Genomic DNA, 23,661 nt, shown 5'->3' on the forward strand with positions numbered 1-23,661 from the left:
TACATCAGATAAACCCATCCAGCCATATTCCTTCTCTGTCCCGCACCCCCTGGGGGTGACGCTTTGGTGAAAATGATTAAAATAAATTATCAGCAAAAGCAGAGAGATAAAAAATGGGCTGTTAGGAAGCAGCCATGGCAGTGAAGAGACAGGGAGGAGGAGGATTGCTTCTCTTTACCACCCTGCGCGGTTGGGTTGGCAGAACATTATATTTGAAATGCCTCCTGTGCCTGGTGACCCTAGTCTATATGACTAGGGTCACCAGGCACAGGTGGCATTTCAAATATCACATTGCACTCTACAGCACCTGTCACCCCACAGGAGGGGGTCTCGCCTGTACAGGGTGACTCTAATGTGTTTCGGAGTGGTTGCTCAACTTAGCCCACAACTGTAAGAGATTTAAAACTCTGTTCTTTTCTAATAAAACTGATAGCTGCACATACTGGAGGTACAAAGATGGTGTCTCATCCAAAGCCTTTGGCAGGCTCACATTAGCCCTAAATATGACGTTGGGCTTTATTCACTAAAGGAAGAGTTAACTGGAGAGTCCTTGACTTCTTTATACGTTACAAACAGCCAACCCCATTGAGCTTCTGCTGCAGGAAGAGATTGGCCCTTCATAATGAATAGCGAAGTGAGCCGAAAACACAACTCTCTTGCCAACTCTCCCCTTAGTGAACAAATCCCTTTTCGGCCAATATATTTGTAAAGGATCATTTAGGGGCTAGTTTTCATGCTGACAAGCCCAGGTTTAGGGGCAAATATCTAAACCTGGGCTTGTCACCATGGAAACTAAAGAATGTCCTGGCGATTCGCTACTTATTTAGAACTTGGCAGTGTGATTGGACATTATAAATAAGGCCCAATGTGTTTTTAGTGGTCATCCGTATCTGGTACAAGGTGCAATAGGTAGAACGAGGTAATACCACCTCGAACTACAGGTAGAACTTGCGACATACGTCAAATTCTGGCCATGTGGACTCTGTAGTGATTCTTTGGTGACCTATTTGCATGTTTAATTCTGTCTAAACATTTGGCCAATAGTGAATTAGATGAAAATAAGCAATTAACATTGGGGTTTTATGTGTCAAGAGCAGTTCTGATGAGGGTTAAACGTTGTGTAGTAACCAGAGTAACCAATGGGATGCTCTCGCTCAGTGCTGAACGTATACCAGAATTATACTGTATGCATAACCTCATTTGTCTGATTTCATTTGCGTGATGAGCCAAGTGGCACGTATGAGCCCTGTGTGCCCATTTAAGAAAATATTTTAACAAGGTTTGGATTTTTGTTTCCATTTAACAGACTCTTGACCCCTTACAGCTCTCTGTCCCCATCCACCCTCCCTCTGAATTAATGAGATGATGGCTGAGGGCAGAGAGGGGCATCCGAGAGTAATGTCGAATTTGGGAGACGGCGGGCAGTGCAGACAGTGCAAGCCGCGCATCACTTCAGGGGAAATTCCTAATCATTAAATCGGGACGAAACACGCGGCCTAGTGATGGGTACATAAGAGCAAAGGAGGAGAATTCGGAGCGATGTAGAAGGAAATGAAGAAGAAAACAAAGAAGAATGAAAAACATGTACAGAGGGAAAGGAGGAAAGGCAGGATGAAGAGGAAAAAAGAAGGATAAAAATATGTTGGAGGGAAGCAGAAAAAATATGGAGAAAGTGTTGAAAGAACCAATAAATAGAATTTTGTCTTAATTCATTGAGCAAACAAAACTTTAATGTTTTTTTTTCCCAAATATCTTTGAGGCTCCTTGAAGTCGAGGCCACCCAGTCTTGGTATTATCATGTAGCTGAATATACCGAAACATGCGATCAAAGTTTAAACCACCAGGTCAATCTTCCTCATCGGCGGCTTTAGTGATCTTCGTTCCGACCTTCTCACGCAGCTAGATTCTTTAATCTCACCCAAAGTTTAGCATTGGTTTAAAGCTCGTATTTTCCATTGTATCTTACTGGAGATACCACATTCCACATTTAATTATTTTTATTTTTTTAACACTAAAAATATTTGTTCTATGTTCATTAGAAATACCATACCAATAACTGTATGTACCTCCGAGTTAGCTGTGTATGAGATATCCTTGGAGAAAGTAGGTTACGATTTGTGAAGACCACGTGAAATTGGGTCATGTCATAAGAGAGGACACCGTAACTGAGAGAGTTTTGATGAGACGAGTTTGAAGGGTGAATGTAATTGAAAGTATTGATTATTGTAATGGGGAAACATGCTGTTCTAGTTGTAGATAGTTAGAGAAGGCTGGGCTGGCACACAATTTGTATGCAAAAACCACCAGGACGTTGTCTTCACCTCCCTAACCTCTTGGACCAGCCAGTAGATATCTAATTGAAATGAATGTCTGAACATTCCCTGGCTCCTTTTCTCTCGTGTTCCTGCCACTCTTAAGCAGCTTGGCTGGCGCTCCGTTCTCTGTATCGGATCACATTCCTCCGAGAACAGAGGACAGAACTATTGACATTATTATCAAGTAGGTCACCTTACATAAAGCGGCAGTGAGTATTCGATTGGGGGGGGGGTGGAGCAGGAAAGCCATGCCAGTCGTCGTTCAGGAGGAAGACGCCACAGGTTGCCTCTTCTTGAAAGCAGAAAGAGGTCCAATTCAGAGCAGAAATTAATCTTAGCTCCTCGAGAAACGCATTCCCCCTCTCGCTGATTTGTACGTCTGTAATCTGACCCTGAAGGATCACGTGGAGCTCTCATATGTGTGTTAATGTATGGTAGTAATACTAGTAAAAATAGTTTATTGAAACATAGGATTTAATGGCGGATGCGATAGGTTTGATGGCATCTAAGCAAGAGACTCGGATCTTAATGAGTCCTTTTGCGTATAATATATATCTTAATTGTACCAAAAGAAATAAGTTTGTTTTTATGCATGTATGAGATTGAATGAAACTAAAGAACATTTGGAAGTTAGAATTATACCAAGGAGCTAATCAAGTAATTGTACCTATCGAGCTGGTTGGTTTCATTTTTGTCTTGAATCGTAACTTGGCAGAAGGGGTTCTGATGCAATTAAAGGGTTGATAACAATGGCTTTTGAGTAAAAGCTGGCATTCTGCAAAAACAAAAGAAGCATTCCTTGCTTGTTTGTGTGAAGCAAAGCTATGTTTCTGGGCTATTGGCCTTTTGGTGTAATATTACTTTATAACTAGCGCCAGTGGAGATATTAACCAAAGTGCTTATGTAGTTGAGGCCACGGGTCTTGCAAGCTATTAAGTCATCTTACATGGTGCAGAGATGTCACGGTTTTCAGTATTGCTAAAATACTTTGGGAACGTGTAGCTGCTGACAACCCACCTTTTACAGCTCTGTGGCACCTCGAGCAAGGAACGTTCAGGGCCTGAGTACGGGCTCCACCAGGCTCCCCAATCTGTAGAACACAAAAGACGCTCTACCGGAACAAATTTGTCCTTTTTAGTAAAAATGTATTTTATTTATTTATTTATAAAGGGTAATTCTTGTGGTGTTATCAACATGGCAGCCAATGGAATGAGCCAAGGAAGATTCTGTCGGTTGCTACATTTTATACCCCCTAAGTGTCGTCTTGGGGACCCAAATCCCGCTTCCCGTTTCACCTTCCTCCCTCTCTTTTTCCAGGAGCACAGAATGTTTGGGGTATAACTGCTGTAGAACCCTAATAATGCATATTAAGCAGCAGGACATGTGTTTATTTTATTATTAGAATTAAATTTATATTCTAAATGTTTTACTCCATTACAACAAATACCTCCAAAAAATCCCCACCCCCCCTAAATAAGCGTTGATCTGTCTGTATGATGCCAATCAGACCAATTCATCATTTTTATAGATAAACTGCTTGGCGGAATAAACTATAGGATTATTCCCCTCTTTCTAAATGCATGGTTATCCGCGCTACTGTTACTGCTCCTTCTGGAGGTGTAAGGATGTACGGTTTTTATTATACGGTTGGAATAGATTAGTAAGGGATAAATATGCAGAAATTATGCAAACATTTCACATTCCTGGTCAATTTAGAAAGTTGTAGAAATGAATATTTTGACAAAGGAGACCTTGGAATCACGATTATTATGCGTATCCAGTCACCCGTATGAAGATCCGTCACTTAGATGTACGTAACGAAATCGCCTACAGCTTGTGTTATTCAATCAGTGTGGTGTAAAAAAAAAAATGCATAACTAATTATTTCCCTGTCCTAAACTCATCTTCTCCTCTATCCTCCTCCTCAGGTGCCAGAACCGATCAGCTGTCACTGAAAGAGGATTAGCAACCTAATGGAAGGTTCATCATGCAAATCCGGTGACAAGCAGCTCTGATAGCTGGTTCATCTGACATGCAGGTACATTTTTAGTTCTAATACATACAAATTGGATATTTTAATCTTTTGACGCCATTACCTGGGTTTATTAAGTTACTGAAGCGTAAAACGTTGGATTTAGGAACGACACCTGCTTATTGAGAGGAAGGACATTTGTAGAGCCCCCTGTTTCAAAGCGATGAATTACCGCGTTATTATAAATAAAGCCCTTTGACGGTTTACATACTAGACCCTATAAAACCAATGTTTTCTATTGTGTATGGCAAGAACCAGGAAACTGCTGACAGCAGGCAGATATGGGCAGAATATGCCCCTCGATGACGGTCACGTACTCTTGGTGGCCATGATGTTACGCGAGGGTCTGTGTTGGTAAGGATAAGACCCACTTACCCCCCCATTCCATAATCTGCCACAAAACCACACAGGGTTCCATTTTTTTAACCTTGCTGATTGAAGACAATTCCCATAATGTATGCGCAGAAGACCTGGCTCCACCATCTGCTCCGAAACGGGCAACAGTCGCAAGGGAAATAAGCAAGGAGTGCTTCTAAGTAAACCGAATCGAGGTCGTCTTTGATGCAAACACTGTTCGCTACATTATGCCACTCAATTATATTTTGGGGACACTTCCAAGTATAAAACAAATGTTAAGAAAAAAAGACATCACAATTTTATTGGACGTTTCATAGCAAGACATTGCCCCAAAATACAAACAGCTTTCAATCCCCCCCCACCCAAGAACATTTACAGCAATAAATAAAGACGTATCATTGAAAAGTAGACAAGACCACATCACCTGTAACGTGGGGGTTCGCATGGAGTCCTCGGCTGCAGACCTTACAAGAGGACACCTGCTCGTAGAAGCATAACAGCGGAAAAAGCATGCGCAGAGGAGACGTTAGGAAGCAGCTCTGTAACGCCTTGTCTCTGGCAGTGCCATAGTTTACGGTTTTTGTGAAGGAACAAGTAAATTATGATAAAATAGCTGGAGTTCTGCATCTGTTTGTCTGGTTTTTATCTGACATTCTGTGCCGGGTTTGAACAAACTGATTGGCTGCAGATGGAAGGAGAGTGGTGGGGAAAACAAGAAGGAAGGAGAATCGGGTAAGGCAAAGAAGAAGGGCAGGACGAAGACTGGCCTTGTCCAGTTGTTCAAGAACGAGAGTCCAAGCTGGACGGACAGGCAGCATTAGGCTGAATTGTTCGCTGCTGATCAACGAGAGCCGTTAAATTTAAGAGGCATCGCTGATAAAAGGCTGGTCTGTGAGTCGCCTCTAGTTGCAGGTGCGTCTTGCAGGCGTCAGCGTTGGAACCCAAACTGGATAAATTTGTGACCTCTTCCTCCAAGGCAGGCTTTCAGTCAGCAATGTCTACTGTCTGTCCATCTTCACCATGCACAGGGCTTCTTAGCACCACAGGGCCTGCCGAGGACCAGGATCTCCACGTTTCATCTTTCCTCAAAGCGAGAGGGTTCAGAAGGAACTCAGGTATTCCAAGGCAACTTCATATACATATTTATACTGCTCCTGTGGGTTTAAAATGACAAGAGAGTGAGGATCAAGAAAGAAAAAGTGTGTGCATCATCCTCATGGCTTGGTCTACAAATCTAAATAAGATACACAGCTGTTTTTCCTTGTAACGTTGAGGCTGCTTGCTGTGTCCATTGGAGACTTTGTGGTAACGTCTCTTATCTCCAGAAATTATTAAAGTAAATTCTGTAACCGTCCTCTACCTCCTATGCTGTTTGAGGTCACTATACATTATGGAGGTCCAACCCCGGTGAGCTTCTGCTACATGAAAAGCTTGTCGGCTTTGGTAAATACGCCGGTAGACAGAGGAGGAGAAGACAATAACTCACCAGAGACTCCACCATGTTGGCCTTGTTATTCCGTAAGGTTTTCACAGTGTGAAATACATCAATGATATTTTGCTGCTGGATCATCTCACAGACGCTGCAGATAGCGCAGAATGTCCCACTGCGACCTCCTCCGTTCCTGCATGGGGGAGCAGAATGAAAATATTTTACCCCACAAAAGGTTATATTCTCCTACCACAGCAGCACTTAAACTAGGGCAGAGATCGGAACTCCCCCACCTACTGGCAGGGGGGCAAATGTGTCGATCCTAATGGTGATTAACCAGGGCACAAGGACACCATTCTTTTACTTACAGGCAATGAACTACTGTCCTGCCTTCTCTTCCATCGTACTGCTCTTGCCATTTCTCTAACCGCTGGACCACCTTGAGTATGGAGCGTTTGGATGGGGGGGTGTCCCGATAGGCCGGCCAACCTATGTACTGTAGGTGCTGTACAATGCGGTACCCGTCCTGTGGCTGAAAGAGATCAAGCTCCTCATTTTCCTGGTTCTAGAACTAACATCATACCACACCGATGACTTGAATTATCCTCACCCTGGCCATATTACAAATCCGGAATATTCGAGTGATGGCATCTTCGTCGATATCGGCCGAGACAAATTCCACCTGCACCGGCCCATAACAGCAGGACGTCTTCTCTGGCCAGTATTGGAGGCAGAGCTAAGAAGACAGGATCAGATAATGAAAAACACATCTCCAAGCAGAGCAACAGCACGCAGCGTAATGTAATAACTCAAGGTGAAATAAAAACATATTGGTGTATTATGCGAAGGAATGCAACGTCACACAGAGTTCTATAATTAAGTCCTCATGACATACTGGGTGGTGTAATCATGTACAGAGACAGACAAGTATCATGCAAAGGGATGTAATAATATACAGTTAGTAGGGGTAGATGCCTGTGGCACAGATGGTAAAAACCCGCAGGAATCCCAAACTGGAGAACTTGCAACTGTTTTGTCAGGATTAAGACAGACAGATTCTTTCATTAAAATGAATGAGATCTTGGCTAAGCCCCCAACAGAGCACTATGGCAATGGAACTTGTACCTATAGACTAAAAAACAATTGAAAACATTAATATTTTGGCAACCCTGTTATCCGAATGGCAGCCGTATGGAAACCCGTCTATCGTTTGGACAGACACAAGACGAAATTTTGGTTGTTGCTCTTTTAGAGAACCAGGAATCTCACACATTTGGACTTGGATTTTATTATGCTGGAAACGTTTCCACAGATCCAGAGGACAAACCAAAACTGTAACTGAAGATCTGGGAATTTATTGTCTAATCTGCCTATTTAGAACCCATCCTAGAAGTTTCTCCTATGAGAAGAACCAAGCTGACCAGATATATAAGTTTAGTGCTGATTTAAGTATGGATTGTGATGGAGCCAGCCGTTTGTTCAGGAGAAACTCGCAAAGGATGGCCCAACAGAAGACATAGTTAGGTCAGAAGGATGAATATACCTCTCTCTACTGACAGGGGTATCAAAAGTGCTAACAGATCAGGTGATTGCTGGGAGGGAAAGTATGGTGTTATCATACTCGGTTTAGCTGACAATGACGCTGATGTCTGTGTAACAGATGCCTTGGTGTGATGGAAAATATGCGTGCAGGTATGTAGGAGCAGACATAGAGAGGACGGGCAGGTGATTAACATACCTGTGCAGCGTCCATTTCATTTAGCATCACGATGGAGGAGCAGTTGTAGTCAAACACCAACCTCCAGAAATCGGGCACAGTATTGGGTAAGGGGTGCTGCGTAACCAGGAACGCAGCCGGCTTTTTATGGCTCTACAACATTAAACATAGAGACGGTCACCAGCTGTTACACAGGCAGTCACAAGCAGAAGAAGCCGAATGCATAGTATCCTGCAGGGTGACATGGATGAGACGCAGGCCCCTCTGTCCATGTCAATGCGGCAACATGGAAATACACACATGATCTGACACAAGGCAGTCTACACACAGTACGGTTATTCCGCTGTCTCGGATCACACAACCTGTCAGCTCGTGTGCGACAAAGGATTATCTGCAGAAATATTCCCTGTGCAGCAAATAGCTGTCAGGTCTTTGACACAAGCCAAGATATGAGGGCCACCCTCGGGAGTATGACAAGGAGGACACGGCTCCCTGTGACAGATCGTACACGCTCCGGAGGGAGTGACACGCGAAACCCGTGTGTTATGCGGCAGATTAAGAATCGGTCACGCAGATAAAAACGCACAATATACTTTTCTGCGTGTAGAGTAACCACAGCTATACAAACGCCATTTCCCCAATGCATACATCCATGAGTGTAGCGTTAATGTAATTGCTGGTCTCTCCGTCCAGTGAGATGAGGAAAGGCAAGCATCGGTCCAGGGGCAAGACATCAAGAGCGCGGTTCTTGTCGTGGTTGCGGGGTAGTAGCCCAATGCTGCAGTCCTCTGGCCTGGCTCGCGGGGTCACAATGTTCAGGGTCTAACGGAAAGTAAAAGACTCTACTTAGACCTACGGGGTGAGATATATAGTCAACTGCAACTAAAGACTCTTAGGTTGACACAGCCATATCCATCTAAACTATCACCGTCTTATGAGCCAATAAGGTTAAAAGCACAGTTCAATCTCATTATACATTGGTATACACGTGTAATGTATAGATCTACATGTGAGTGTCATATATACACACAATACTTTACATGCACTGCGAATATTGTGGGATTTTTTTATCCATCAGTGTTGATACTTTAGACCTTAAATCCAAACTGAAAGGGGAATCTTTCACCGAAAATGTATCTGTGTTTGGAACCGTTAAAAATACTCACAACTAATGTTTTCCTCTATTAAAGTAATTATAAGAACTTGATGTTTTGAAAGGTGCGGAATTTGTGGAATTGCTTCAAATGAGAACTGATTTTCTTTGTCTACGCGAGAACTGTCCCTGACTTCTCGCTGCTTAAAAAAGCGGTTTGGCAGATAATGGACTTTCCTTGTTCAATCCATTGTATACATCAATTTGTGAAACATAATAGTCAACCGTCGATAAGGCATTGTGAACATTAGAGGTTGCGCGCCATCGTATGTTACTATATCGTTACAGGGAGAAGCAGAATTTTAATTTTGTAATAAGCGAGATGGGCCACTCACCTGGAACTCATCCTTGATCTGGCTGCAGTTGGTCTGTGGGTCTATGCGGCTTATGTTGTAGTAAACGGAGCGAAACTCGCACACTGGGATTGCCGTGTTACCGCATAAGCAGGCTTCCAGGATAGCGTCGTGCACAAACACATACTGCTCCTAAGGAGTGGGTACACAAACAGACCGTTTGCCCTTATTATATATCATCAGCCCAGAGGTTCTCTTTCAAGAGAGCTTTGATTGTGCCCCAAATACCTGTATTATAACCCTTTATAAGCCCATGTCTACTTACCTCGGTTTGCACCATGTTTACTCTTTGTGCTCTGAGCTCCCGTACACAGTTGAATATATCCACCACTCCTTCATTCTCTGCCATATCCAGCATGATGTCAATAGCTATAAAGCAGCCAGTCCTTCCAGCCCCAGCACTGAGGAATAAAGATGAATGTGTTGTAAACATACCGTGCTTCACATGTATAACACTATGAGTAGGGACATCATCTGCTGCGGACGGGTTCCGTGAGCTGGTTGCCCACCCTGGGGGTAGCGGTCCACAGCAGGAGTACCAGAGGGTACCCATTCTTAGCTGGGCAACTGCATAATGTACATAGGATTGTAAATGACTACTAATTACTAAAGAATAATAGGAAGTTGTAAAACAATGGTACTACTATTTCAACGTATTAACATAGAATGTAAGGTTACTTATAGGTCATAAACTTGCAAAAAAGTTTTGTCTGGACGGAGGGAGCATAGGATGCCCCGGGATGGGCAGTACATTTGTGAACTGAATGCAATGTGCAGGGATCAGGAAGAAGCGGCAGTGCTTAAGAGATATTTTCAACTCAGAAAACTTACCTGCAGTGCACAGTAATGGGTCCAGAGTCTGGCGGGTTGAGGAATTTCACCTGTCTGACGAAGCCTAGGAGACCAGTGGCATAGCAAGGCACACCATGGTCTGGCCAACTGGTGAAATGGAACTGGCGGATCTCCCGGATTTCATGGGAACCTTTCTGAGAGACACAGGGGAATATCTGATACCCCCTTATACAAACCCACCACATAACATCTTATAACAGCATATCCTCACTGAGCTTAATCTGATTGGCAATGTTAAACTGTAACCGCTGATCAATAATATTCTCATCAGTTTAACCAGACACTAAGGTCAAAAAAAAAAGGTAGGGAGTTTGCGAGACTTTAGCGACAAAGGGTCCCTGGTGATAATACTTTTGAGCAAACACTCACCTTCTGGACTGTGAATGTCCGGATGACGTACTCAGCCAAGGGCTCAGTTTCTATCAAGGCGACTTTGATGTCCCCATAAACCTCAGTTTCATCGGGCCAGTATCTGACGCACTTTACCTAGTACAGAAAACAGAAACCTAAATGTACTTGTAGACATGAACGGACTCTGTGAAGATACCCTGTTTATATTGGGGCCAGGACAGAGTCCATTGGGATGTTTCTCAGTTGGGTTGGGATAGGACACATCGAGTGCTATGTACATTGATTCTGTCTGGAACTAATGGTGATTTGAGTCCATAATGGCTTTCACCCTGAGAACAGCTGATTCTATGGATGGAGGTCATGAGATTTACCCTGAAATTTAAGTGTGTTTTTCGACTGAATATCACTGCCCTGTCATGTTCAACTTACAAACCTGTTTTAAGGTTTATTCCTTTTTACAACTCTTCTGGTAAGTTACATTTCTCTTCTGGAAAGCACAGTTCCCTGTGTCAGTACACCATCTGCCACCGTCTGCATTCAGATTATGGTTTCTAATTTTACAATTCTCGTTTTCCCAAAAATGTGGACTATTGCTGAGGCGCTTGATAAACAACTCATTTTTTTAGTACTACTAAATGGTTAAGGCCGTGTTGTTTGTTTGTGACTCTCACCCGTCCAACCTCCACCAGATTTGTCACCATGACCACACTGATGGAGTTCTCCTGCCAGACCATTCTCCAGAAATCCTTTACAGTTTCTTGCATAGGACCTGCATCATGAAGAGGTGAACGTTAGACACTGTCCTATATTACTTTTCTCCTGCCACTCTAATGTATTGATCTTATACTTAGTATTCCCGTGTCATCCTATCACATTAGGTCATAATCTGCCCCTACTGCCCCTTCTTCAGGAGTTGTCAGACTCTAGCCTTCATTGAACACCTGTAATATGCAACATATTCCTTCTCTGTTGTATTCCTCCTCCTTCAGTTCTTATGGTGCTGCCCTATCTCATTGTTTCACAGGTTAGGAGGACGGTCAGACCGAACCCCATTGACCTTCCTATATGTTCTTTTCTGTAGTACGGAGGAACAGCACCGCTCCTTGGTGTCCATGCTTGTTCCTGTGCTGACTTGTAGGAGGTGGTATAATCAAATTACCCCATTGTATGTATAAACCTGTAGTGGCTTGTTTGAGTCAGGACCGACTCTCCTTTATATGTCGCCCTGTATTGAGGGGTGTCAGGTGCTCCTCCTAACTGCGTCACCACCTACGAGTTGCTCTTTGAGCATTTTCTTACCTTGTGTAGCTATATAGTGGCGAGGACGATGATATCCCTAGAAGAAGAAGAATAGGGTGAGGAGAGAAGAGAGTGAGAAAAGATGTCTATCAGAATATCTTTTTTAAAATCTGTATGATTTTTTCTATTTCGGTGACTTACATCCACATAGTTGGCATTTATGTAATCCGTGTGCGGATCGCCATCTATCTGCTGAAGCCGAACCCGGGAATGATCATCTACAGAAAAAAAAAGACACAAAGATGTCAATCAAGGTCAGTGACAAAGTGACAGCCAGGAGTCACCGACGTTTGCAGGCTGTGATGAGGTTCTGAGGCAATGGCACGTGTCACCTCTGGCAAAGTTACGGATAAAGTCAAAGACAAAGTCACAATCACCGCTATAGGGGAGACAGAGAGCACACAATGCCTGATAAGTAATTCCTATAACAGGAGGTCACATGACATATAAAAATCAAGCGAGGAGAGCTTGAATAATGGAAGAAAAAAAAAGACAGAAGTAAAAGCAGGAAAGAAGAGTGGAGAAATGCAGTTGGATGGCAGCTATCTAGCTGGTTGGGTATCAGGGCCATCTTTGACACTAATGGGGCCCAGTCGTACCTAAGTGAAGGTGGAGGTCTGTGAATCCGCTGGCACAGACCTGTCCACTGGCGTCTTCCTTCAGGATACCGCCTGCTGTATCACCGGCTATTGTAAAGCATTGGGTATTGGCGTCATAACCCGGCGTATTGCAATAGCTGGTGATGATGGGGCCACAGGAGGAAATCCTAGTGGAGAGGTCAGTGCTGACGGTTACCCATAAAGTAGGCCTGTGTTAGACAGCTCTGTGGAGCATTATAAGTAGAGTCAGCAGCGGGTTTCACTTGCACCGGAAGTGCATATAGTGAGAGAACTTTTAAATCTGTTCATATTACTGCTCCTGGCTTGCCACCTATAGACCAGAATTTCAGAGGTGTAGCTTGCCCTCCACTTTCGTTCCCCATTCCTTGACACAATTACCACTCACAGGATATGATGTTCCCGTAACGGTTCTTGTTGCGGTTTTCGTCTTCCTTGGCAGTATCCCAAGATGCCGTTTGCCCCTCGGGGAGTGCCTGTCAAAAAAACCCAAAAAAAACAGGAAAAATAACATCGTAGAGATGCCATAAAATGGGTATAACCAGACTGTTGTGCCAAAGGCTTAATGGCACCACATGCTAAAGCTGAAATGAACACGCTTTCTTCCTCCTCACCTAGAATACAAACATCAGCTACCTTTTAAGCCCATGTTCTTTCCCAAAATGTGGCTCCCTTACCCCAACCTAGCCCCCCCAAACATTGCTGTCTTCACTTTCTCACCACCTAAAGCGTTTCTCCTACTTTCCCCTTGCCTTTCTCTACAGTCCTCTATAGCAGCAAATTAGTTAAAAGGGACTGTCATCTGGCAGCGAGAACACACAACCTCACTGAAAGCCTTTTTGTTATTGGAGCTACATCCTCTTTATGGGGATAGACAGGTAATGAGCGGTTAATTGGGACGACAGCTTTGATCAGAGGTCTATTTGCCTTTTTAAGAATCCAGCATCCTAATAGCGGCTAATCTCCCAGCAGAGCCGCCGTGAGCAGTAACAGCTCATTTCCATCCCACTTCAAAGCATCAGAGGGGAAAACAGACAGTATTATCAAACAGAGACGTTGCAAGGGGGGCTTCCGTCAGATTGCGGCTTACAGATATGCCATCGGAATCTTTTACAAAGTAGGATTCTTCCATTGTCATCTCCGTTCTCCTGGCCGCTTTCTCGTACCTACCTGCCCTATCTTTCATCAACAGTCCTTCTTTCGTTTTAGCATATCATCTCTCTCAATGCAGCTTTTTACCCTTTGAAGTTCTAAATCATTGTTACCATTTCTCACATAGTCTATTTCCCTACTGTTTATCCTATCGCAGCATTCTTACCCCCTTTTGCTGCTCATAATAAAGCGTGGATTTGATCCCAGTGCCAAAATGACCAGACTCCTAAAGAAGCAATCTTTTCCTTCTCCATTATAAAGAAAAAAGAAGCATAAATCCCCTTAAATATTGCATGGGGAGGAACATGGTGTACTTTCAGAGGCTTGGAAACTGCTCCCAATCAGATAAGGGGGATATTCTGCGCGATTTAGCATGTGCAACGACTTCAAATAGTTTTAAAATTATGCAAATCGCTTTATCTGCGATTAGCTGGAGGCGGCGGTATTTTTCAAAGCGTTAGAAGCGTGTAAATTCTCACTGGGACATGATGATTCACAATTACCAAAGGTGATGTCAGCAATAAAGATGGCAACTTAGCAACACTAAGTCCAGCGCATCATCAAAATGGTGGCCAGGCAACCAAGAAACATGAACAAGACCGTATCCTAGCAACTAAACATTACGTTTATTGTCTTAATAAACAAACATGTTTACTCACCGAGACTAAAATCTATATACTAAATTGGAGTTGGGACATATGGTACTTGTAAATACACGTATGCAGAAGTGCTAGCTAGACTGAGCTTTACTTTAAAGCCCACCTTTGTCTCCCCCAAAAAAGGATTAACACACCGATACTTCCAAGCGGCTTCCTACCAATCCTCTGTGATTAGCATCCGTGTTTGACCCGGAGTCTCCTGGTCACTTTCGTCTTTCTCTAGGAAGGAGAGTGGCATTTGGCCACCTGTCCATACCTGCATGCTTAGGACTCCCTGCCCTACATATGGCTAGCCAGCCCCCACAGCTGCTCCTTCCTCCACATAGTCCAGAAGTTCCTAGGTATGGCCATTATTATTCTGGGAAAAAGCCTAAAAATTTGAATATTTGGGGTGAACAAATGATTATACCACTACTCGCCCGTTTCTGAAGCCAGGGTATACATCCGTACCGGCAACTTGTGTTTCCATAAGTTCCTTAGGTGGTCGTTTAGAACTTGGTTGTGGGAAATGTGGAGAAAGCTTTGTCTGCTCATTGTGTTCTGAATCTGAACACTTATCTCCTTAAGGATTTCTTGTAACATATTTTGTAAGGTTGAAAAAAAGACCTAAGTCCATCAAGTTCAACCCTTCTACATAACCTTCCTATTCTTGATCCAAAAAAAGGCCCATACATCTCCTGTATGGGCAGAAGGAGCTTCTGGAGCCCCTTAAGATAAATGCTAGGTCTCTACAAGATTCTGAACTAATGACAAATGTAACAATCACATAACCTACTCGCATGAGCTGTAAGCCCATTAGATACGCTTACATACATTATACACAATCTATATGCACAAGAAACACCTTCCAACTTAGCCCTATGATCAGGAAACTCCAGCTGATATATTACTTTCTTTCTTCCACGTAATGATCTTCTAAACCCAAGGCTGTCCATCTGGCTTCTCACCCCTAACCCCTCCACAGAACCTGCTGACCCAGAGGCAGGGCTTTTGTAGAAACGGGTCCAGTATGGAACTCATACATTTAAAAGGATGTTTGGCGATCTGGAAGCCTGTGCTCCATGTTTTGTTGATCTAATCTGTTGGTGGAGCGAACGGGCCACAATGGTATGAGGTGGACAAAGAACATTGTTGCGCTAATTATTATTATTTCCCCGAATCTCTGCTTTATCTGTTGAAGTAAAATTTGACATTTATGTGTTATGACTATTTCACTTATCAGCTTTTTCCAAGGAAGTCAACGTTCTTCTGCTGGTTTCTTGATGTTCCTCCTTATCTGCATTTGTATTATTGGAAATGTAATTACTATTGAGATACATTATTAGAACTTATCAGGCCTGCTCTGGCTAAGCATAAATTTATTTGCGGGAGGTGTCATTGGCTATACGTTTATTTTCACATAACTATTGACAAGGCCAACAAGGTTTAACCCTTAACAAATCCTCTAAGATTCCGTGTGGTTCATTAACCAAAAAAAAGAGTTTGCGAGTTGAATCATATCATCAAAAAGTGTGCGTCTCGTACGTTGGTAATTTTTTTTTTTTTGTGTGCTATAAAGAGGTAACCTCCACATCTGCAGAAAAAAGTATAGATTGCTAATTTCATTTATACAGATCATTACGGTGTAAGAGAACTTTTACACTTTTATAAAGTGCCCTATTCATAAGGCATGAAAAGTAAAAAATTGGACATTTCCATTGGTTGCTATGGTGACGAGCCATGTCAGAAGTGACAGTGGTGCAGCTGTAACAGAAATGCGTCTATAAAGGGTGGTAATTCCGTTTATTGCGCAACATCGGTTTTAACCGACAAATGTAGTCTTATCACCATAGTGACCAATGCAACACTCTGTCTGACTGGACCATTCCGTCGGTTGTTATGGTGACAGGATCACAAACTTTGCACCAGAATCACCATTTAAGTATCAGCCCACTCATCTTATAAATTGAGCCACAATACCCCTGATTGGGGTCGTTGGGGCAGGGGGTTAGACTTCTGTTACCATCCGGCCTGGGTCCCCTATGCGCTTTTGTCTGCTCTTCCATGGTCTGTGACACACAACACGATGTCACTGATCCTGCCAGAGAATTGACCGCACTGATTCCATGACAAATATTTAAGGCCCAGTAATAAAGATGTCTGCACGCTGTGTGAACGCCGCAAACACAGCATAAGCAATCATGGTTTTCTAAGCCTGGTTTCCTTGACAACAAATAGAATTCGGGCAGCGAATAAATGCAGCTGAAGCTTCTGAATCGCCTCTGATTGTAAGCAAAGAAACGCGCGGTTTGTGCTGAAAATTTTCCCCCCATTAATTCCCTCAATATCTCCGAATAGAAGCGCTGGTGAGAGGACCAACTGATACATATTTATAAAGTTATTCTGTAATGCGGAGTTACCGGGGAAAGAGATGTAGAGGAAAGAGGGGGAGTGAAAGCGAAAAGGAGGGGAGAGACAGATATAGGAAAAACAGGAGAAGGGAAGAATAGAAAGGAAATAGCGAAAATAATAAGAGGGAAAACGGGGAGAGGAGCATGAAACTAGAAAGAGATGGGGAAATGTAATGGAGAGAGCGAGGAAAGGAGAGAGACTCGCGGATGAAAAGATTTAAGTGACAATGAGAAATCCGCAGGGAGAGGGGCATTGGGGGCACTGAGTGAGAGGAAGGTATAACAAAGGCAGGGGCATATTAAACGTGGATTTAGAGCTCTAGCCAAAATGAACTCACCGACTCCTTTGTAAAAACTGATTAAGCGTGCCCTCTAAACAAAGTCCTAACAGCATAGAAAAGCATACTCCGTGTCACTCTATAATGTCGATCAGTAATGTCGCATATATCTGTACGGTGGGGTGGTAGAACAGGGTGAGAGAATCCCGCGCATCCAGATTGGCAACAAACCACAAAGGCGTGGGGCAGACTACTGGGCACAGCCGGGCTGGCTTAGACCTTGCCACTTCTGTGTCTGAATCTTGCGTACGCTCTGTGACAGAGCAGAAATGGCCTATTCATAAATACAAAAATCCTATAAATGGATGGCGGTAAAGATAGTTCCTCCATAAACAGATCTATTAAAAAAACAACAAAACTGAAGGAAAAGAAACAAAAGCAAGAAGCGGCAGATGCGGTATATAAAACTCTATGAGTGCTAGAAATCTGGAGGAAAGAAAAGTGGATGCATGTTTTATTTTTACATCATTTCAGAGATGCTGATGACATCATCTAGACGAGTTTAAACAACTACTGAATGATCTACTAGATCAGGACTATCCAAAATCCCCATGATATGTGCCGGATAAGCTCTGCCATTTATCTGCGGTCTGTGCCATTACTAGAATAATGAGAAAGGCTGGCCACTCTACTAAAACTTGATATTCGGTAATATAATCGTAAAATACCGGTGATCTCCGGTAATCTGAGCCCCATACAAAAGCTACAGCCTGGCAATCCTGACCATGCTGCGTCTCTAGAAGTTGCCCCTAATGCAAATACCCCACACTATCATGACTATGTTGTATATTTATGAGCCCTTTTGTTTGGTACATTGGGGTACCTGCGGGAATGCCAGTAGAGTACTGGTCGCAGCGGTATCATTACAAGTTGGAACCTTGTTGGAGGTTGGGACCCGCAGTAAATGACGCACCTAGAACATTTCTCGAAGACGTATCTGCTAAAAGCAGCGCTCGATGCTCTTTCCGTTAATCTTGGCAGAATCCCAGTCGCCCAACGACCATGACGAGATCATCTGCTGACCGGGGCCAACATTTGTTGAATACCAGAGATTAACATGGTTAGTTGACCACCCAAAGATTATCTGATCTGTATGCGCTTGGCTGTCGGTAATAGGATAGACAATAATACGAGAGCGAGAAAGATAAAGAGAGGAATTTGAGTTTTCTTTCATCCTGTATAATCTCTCAAAGACTGATAGACAATATATCTATATCTGTTATGCGAGGAAGGAAGATGTATGAAAGTGATTAGGGTAAACAATGGTCAGGCAGGATGAGAGCAGCCATTCCAGGGAAGAATGGGTTAATCTGTATTTGTGTTTTAATAGCTCATCTTACCCTGGGGCAACTGCCAATCGCTCTCAACGGGGCTAATGGACAGCGCAAGGGCTCTTATCGAGCGGAGTGGGTACGGTCACTGCCCCTAGCTGAGTTACTGGTTTAATGACAGCCCGGAGCTTGAATTATAATGCTTCCAGTTAGCAGAGATTAACCTTTGAATAGAATAAAGGAGGGACGGGGGCAATGGAAATTACCACTTCATAGAGGAAGAAAAAAAAACAGCGGGCAAGCAAGAGGACACGCGCAACAAATAGGAAAAGGCATATAGGCCAGTGGCAACCGAGCCAGATAAAGCAATGGAAGGTTATCTAGCAGATGGGAGCCCAGGTAGTGAAATGACAGACACTTCATGGTCTTTAGGATGTAGGAACATCGTAGGAACACTTTAAAAATCCACCAAATCCACCAATGGCTGCATGTGCGTATCCAGCACGCGGGTGCCTTAAAGCACCAGGGGCAACTTGAATTCTCTGCCTAGCCCTGGACTTATGAATTAAATAATCACAGCATTTAGTGCCCACAACACCTTCCACGTCCCACAAACCCTATATGATATATAATGTACGTATATAAACATAGAAATTATTATATGGAGTCTCAAGGTCAACAGATGGGTTATACGGCGCCATAGCGGGTATTCTGAGGTTCCATGGGGGTTATGTGTAAATCATATCTATACCCATTATGCATGTATGTATATATACACATATACATGTAACATGTTCATTGTAATTAGGTAAAACATTACATTAAAGGCATAGCAAGAAATATTGAAATGCATGTAAAAGAGGGCAATTACCTCATACTCCTCTTTGAAGCCATACCCCTGGCCCCTTTTCATCTGCGTTATGTGTTGCAGGAGGTCTGCCACTCGGATGGCTGGCTGGAGCTGCCCGCGGGGATATGCCATTTCGAGGGGCTCACAGGCCCGGTACGGGTGGGTCTGTATGGTCAGCGTGGGCTGGCTCATCTCCACGTGGCTGCTGTCTGTAAGGGAGGCAATGGTGGCAATCATGCTGGGCCAGAGATGTGCACGCTAAACCTTAACTTTTAATAAACAAATTGATTAAAATTCCCATTCACGAATATAAAATAAAATATATAAATATTCAAACTCAAATTGATTTTCCCTTTAACAAAATGACTATAACAAGTAAATTAATTCTACAGTGGCACTAACACAGCGCTGCCATAGATACTGGCTTCAGGGGGGAAAAGGTGGCAATCATGTTGCGGAAAATGGTGGGTTTGGAACATTAATAAAAGAATTACCATAAAATTATAATATTGTTTTTTTCAATATATAAATCTATATATAATAATATCCATCAACCAATATTTATTTGTGAGATTCTGAGACTTCTGATATTGTACACTGACATTAATTTGCCCCAAATTTAGTTCAAGGAGGTCAGATAACACCTTACTTTTCAAGAGAATAAGAGATGCCAACTGTTAAGAAACGTAATGTCCAAAACTGTAAATTCACAGTGTGTATATATATATATATATATATATATATATATATAATTATATTGTAATATATACGTTGATGTACAATTATTTTCACTAAATACGACACTGTTTTCATTTAAACTAGATAGGGCTTTGTGTGACGCTTCTCTTTTAATATATACTTTTGTGTTGTCAATTTTAATCTTTAAGCGATCATGTAAGAAAAGATAATACATTTTCCACTAAACTTAGGAAACGGCAGATACAAATTGAATCCTAAATGTTGTAATAAGGACAAGAGGACACCTTGTAAGACCGGAGACTGACAGTTAAGTCAATTGAAAAGTGCTTTGTTTGAAAGCGTAAACTAAGGAGCTATCAATAACCCACAGATCCTGACAATATGAAAGAAGACACAAGACGGGATCTCGTCTGATGGAAGAGCTGCGGAGGGTCAATGGCTGGTAAGGAGCCAGACTTTAAAGGCAACCATATGAAAGGATGTGCTTCTAAATATTCACCCTTCAGTCACCACTAACAGGGCGCTGGTCTTTGGTCTTTGGTAGGTACCTCAGTCGGGCAGAGGTATATACACCTGGGGCTTTGCTATTATTGGTGTCCCAACATCCACATAAAGAGTGAAAATCATGTTTCAATCAGTAAAGATTTTGGTACCTAGAAGGGTTGATGAGGGCACGGTGTCGGAGGAGACTAGCGAGAAGCAGCGGCAGGATGTGGCCCACACAGGAGGTGAAGAGGAGGAAGAAGAGAGCATAGAATGAGAACCCAGCTGGTCACACAGGTTCCCTCACCCATACCCCCTCTAGAACCCTCAGAAACACAGTCTATGTAGAGAATCTAACCAACGACATCTCCTCTGCATGTCAGCGTTACCATTACATACATCCGTCTATTATATCAGCTTCACTCACTCAGGAAGGGTTTTTAATATCTGCCTCACTGACATTCCAACTTGTAATAACGCCATCCACGCACTGATGCCTCTCTCAGCCATGCGGGTTCCACACTCATCTTATGATATTAGCATTTACTCAACCCCTTTTGGTCTCCTTCACACCCACTCCTATGCCTGTCATTCTAATATCAATACCGCTGTCAATAAGCGATGTGTATTTTAATGTTGGCATGATGGATGTTAACGTCAGCCACACTCATTATAACTGCATGAGTATTCTAGATCCAATTTTTGATCTAATGGTTTATTTTGATCTAGCAGAAGTTACAATCTTATCAGTGGCCGTCTCCGGTGACAGTGCCACTTCTAACAACGTCTCGCTCATTATATGGGCAGTGTTATTCATTAGAAAGCCTGTCCCATTCACCTTACGGCCCGCAGTCCTCATTAGAACGGCTGTCTAGCTCGGTATAAGGTCCTACCTGAGTAGCATGAATTGAGTAAGGATTTTCCCTGCAGGTTTTTGCTTTGTACGGAGATGGAGCAGGGAGAGGAGGTGCCTGCAGGAGAGACAGATGAGAAGAAAGATCAGGCCGGGTGAAGGAGACCCAGCATCGTTGATCAAAAGGCGCCCACTGTAGACTAGCTGCATGGAGGAATATTTAAGGAGTCTGTATAACATCTCTAGGGTTTATACAGACATCTTATCCGATACTTGGGCGAAGGATTTTAAGGTACATGTTCAAACATCTTAGAGATGCGCAAACACAAATGGAGACGTTCTGTCCTATCCAGGAATGCGAATGAATGTGAGGAATGAACCTCATACAGATGGCATAACATAGTACATGCCGGCAAATGCAGATATTTTGTATACAATTGTGAAAAGTTGCACAAATTAAAACTGACATAATAATTAGGTAAGACAATAGCAGCGAAGGGGGCGGCTTTAGTAACAAAGTGCACATTGTATCTCTACTGAGTCAATGTCTGGCACCTGCTCATTGGTATTACTACCGAGTGAATCTCGTGAAATCCTGCAGTATTGTGCTAAGTAGATGCAGCTGATAACCCGTTAATCCACTACCACTGTGCCAATAATATTCAGTGTGACTTTAAAGATTTCATGGACTTTTCCCTGTTTTGAGGCTGCTAGAGGGTTACATTAAGAAGTGGTGTGGCTCACAGGGCCTTTTGGCAACCTGTAGCCATGAAGGCTTCTGCAGCAATAGAGAGTCCCAAATACACAGCTGAGACACAGAACGCTTCGGTAATCCTACCCAACACATGATAGTACTCTCTAGAAATAGGATGTATAAATGCCCATAGAGGGAACAGTAAGGAGATCCAGTATCGAAATAAATGGTTACATCACGTTACAAGTCTTCTTACGGGCCATTTGTTACAACCAAAAAAACAAGAGATGGTGGCCAAATTCATAATATCAAGGCAGCCATGAGGGAACTTGCCCCCTCTGCTTAATTTGCCACCACTCCCCTGGGTGCTATCATTGCTTTCCTGTTTTTCCATTGTCAGTCAAGCTCATTGGCTGGTCCGTTCTTTCATTGTCACTGTGATTGGATGGTGAGTCTCTCGTAGTCTCCTGGTTACTGTGATTGGATAGCGAGTCTCTACGTCGCTGTCATGGGGAGGTGATCCTATCGTAGTCTCTCAGTCATGGGGTGGTGATTTCTTTCCCTTTTATTGTATGGTGTTTTGTTCTTGCAGTCTCTCAGCCGCTCTCATGGGGTAGCAATTTCTCTCATCACCTCTCAGTCATTCACATCATTCTGTGAACTTCTCTCATCACCCCCCTTTCAATTCAACTGCATACCTCCACTCTCTCTAAATGAGCATAGACTTCTCACCTCTTAACCACTGACCAGTCATTAAGTTTTTACTTACTCTCAGTTATTGCTCTGTTTTTCCCCCACCTCCTACCATATCACAATTTCACTCTCCATTCATCTCCTTAGTCCAAATCATTCTTGTTCAGTCATCTGGCTGCATACAGTCTCGTGATCAAGTGTCTCTAACTTGTATCTTTCTAATCCTAAAATGTAATTCTGGTCTGTCACATTAGGAAATGTCCCCCGCTACCCATGCTGCTCTCACTGAATCCATTCACGTCCTGGCAGCTGGAGAAGGTGTCATCATTACGAGTGGAGCTCAGCTTGCTGGAACTTTTATCTGAAGCCACCAGACCCATTTCTCTCTGGGATCCACTTTGTGATTCCTTCTGTTTCTTGGCAAGTTTCCTATAGGAATAATAAAAAAATAACCGTTGTTGAGACACATTGAGCTGAGAGCACAACAAAAAATTATCTCTCCAACCCTACAGAAGCAAAGACAGATGCGACGTCCCACCACAGAACAGTAACAGCAGCAGAATGGAACTTTTTAAGACAAGAATTCTATGACAACTGAACAACCTTTACATTGACGCTGTTATACAAAGGGGACAAACAATGCCGTATAGGAACAACCTGGCAAGAAACTCAGTTGAAAGATATAAGTGGCTACATATTAACGTTTGTTTCTCCGCATGCACCTTATTGCACATGGAACATCAATAATAAAGCAGCGAGTCTGAACCCATGCCGATGTGAGCCACAGCTCAGATTAGATGACCAAAAAATTCTGAGAGAACGGGGTATTTCAGTTGGCGGTAATGAAATTGTGACATTCGACAAACGTTCAATTATTATCTGAGTGGCATTGGCGATACCAGAGGCTGCTGTGTGAAATAATACGTGTTAGTACTTATTATGAATGATAGATTCATCTCAAGAGCCTGACTTTGCCCAGATTATTGCTAACATGAGGTTGACACGCATGCTTTCTGTGGGATTTAAGTATTTATTATAAATTCATGGATAAGGACTGATAAATAATTATACCCATTGGTGAGGAGTCTGATTAAATTTCTAAGC

General features: G+C 43.0%; 1 protein-coding gene across 1 annotated transcript in view; it reads right to left on the minus strand.

The window, feature by feature from the left end:
- Nucleotides 1-5,587: 5,587 nt before the first annotated feature.
- Nucleotides 5,588-23,661, minus strand: part of PTPRT (protein tyrosine phosphatase receptor type T) — a 95,220-nt gene continuing 77,146 nt past the window's right edge. The window contains exons 18-35 of the mRNA XM_053452927.1: nt 22,844-22,986; nt 21,211-21,288; nt 20,488-20,523; nt 19,157-19,344; nt 12,864-12,951; nt 12,000-12,076; nt 11,859-11,895; nt 11,231-11,328; nt 10,578-10,694; nt 10,188-10,342; nt 9,622-9,757; nt 9,339-9,488; nt 8,499-8,672; nt 7,872-8,003; nt 6,744-6,869; nt 6,502-6,665; nt 6,191-6,326; nt 5,588-5,858 (exon numbers count right to left, since the gene is read on the minus strand). Of these exons, the coding sequence (XP_053308902.1) occupies nt 5,805-5,858; nt 6,191-6,326; nt 6,502-6,665; nt 6,744-6,869; nt 7,872-8,003; nt 8,499-8,672; nt 9,339-9,488; nt 9,622-9,757; nt 10,188-10,342; nt 10,578-10,694; nt 11,231-11,328; nt 11,859-11,895; nt 12,000-12,076; nt 12,864-12,951; nt 19,157-19,344; nt 20,488-20,523; nt 21,211-21,288; nt 22,844-22,986 (2,089 nt within the window). The 3' untranslated portion in view covers nt 5,588-5,804. The remainder of the gene's footprint in view (nt 5,859-6,190; nt 6,327-6,501; nt 6,666-6,743; nt 6,870-7,871; nt 8,004-8,498; nt 8,673-9,338; nt 9,489-9,621; nt 9,758-10,187; nt 10,343-10,577; nt 10,695-11,230; nt 11,329-11,858; nt 11,896-11,999; nt 12,077-12,863; nt 12,952-19,156; nt 19,345-20,487; nt 20,524-21,210; nt 21,289-22,843; nt 22,987-23,661) is intronic.

This window comes from Spea bombifrons, chromosome 13 (assembly GCF_027358695.1).
Source record: "Spea bombifrons isolate aSpeBom1 chromosome 13, aSpeBom1.2.pri, whole genome shotgun sequence".
Taxonomy (NCBI): Eukaryota; Metazoa; Chordata; class Amphibia; order Anura; family Pelobatidae; genus Spea; species Spea bombifrons.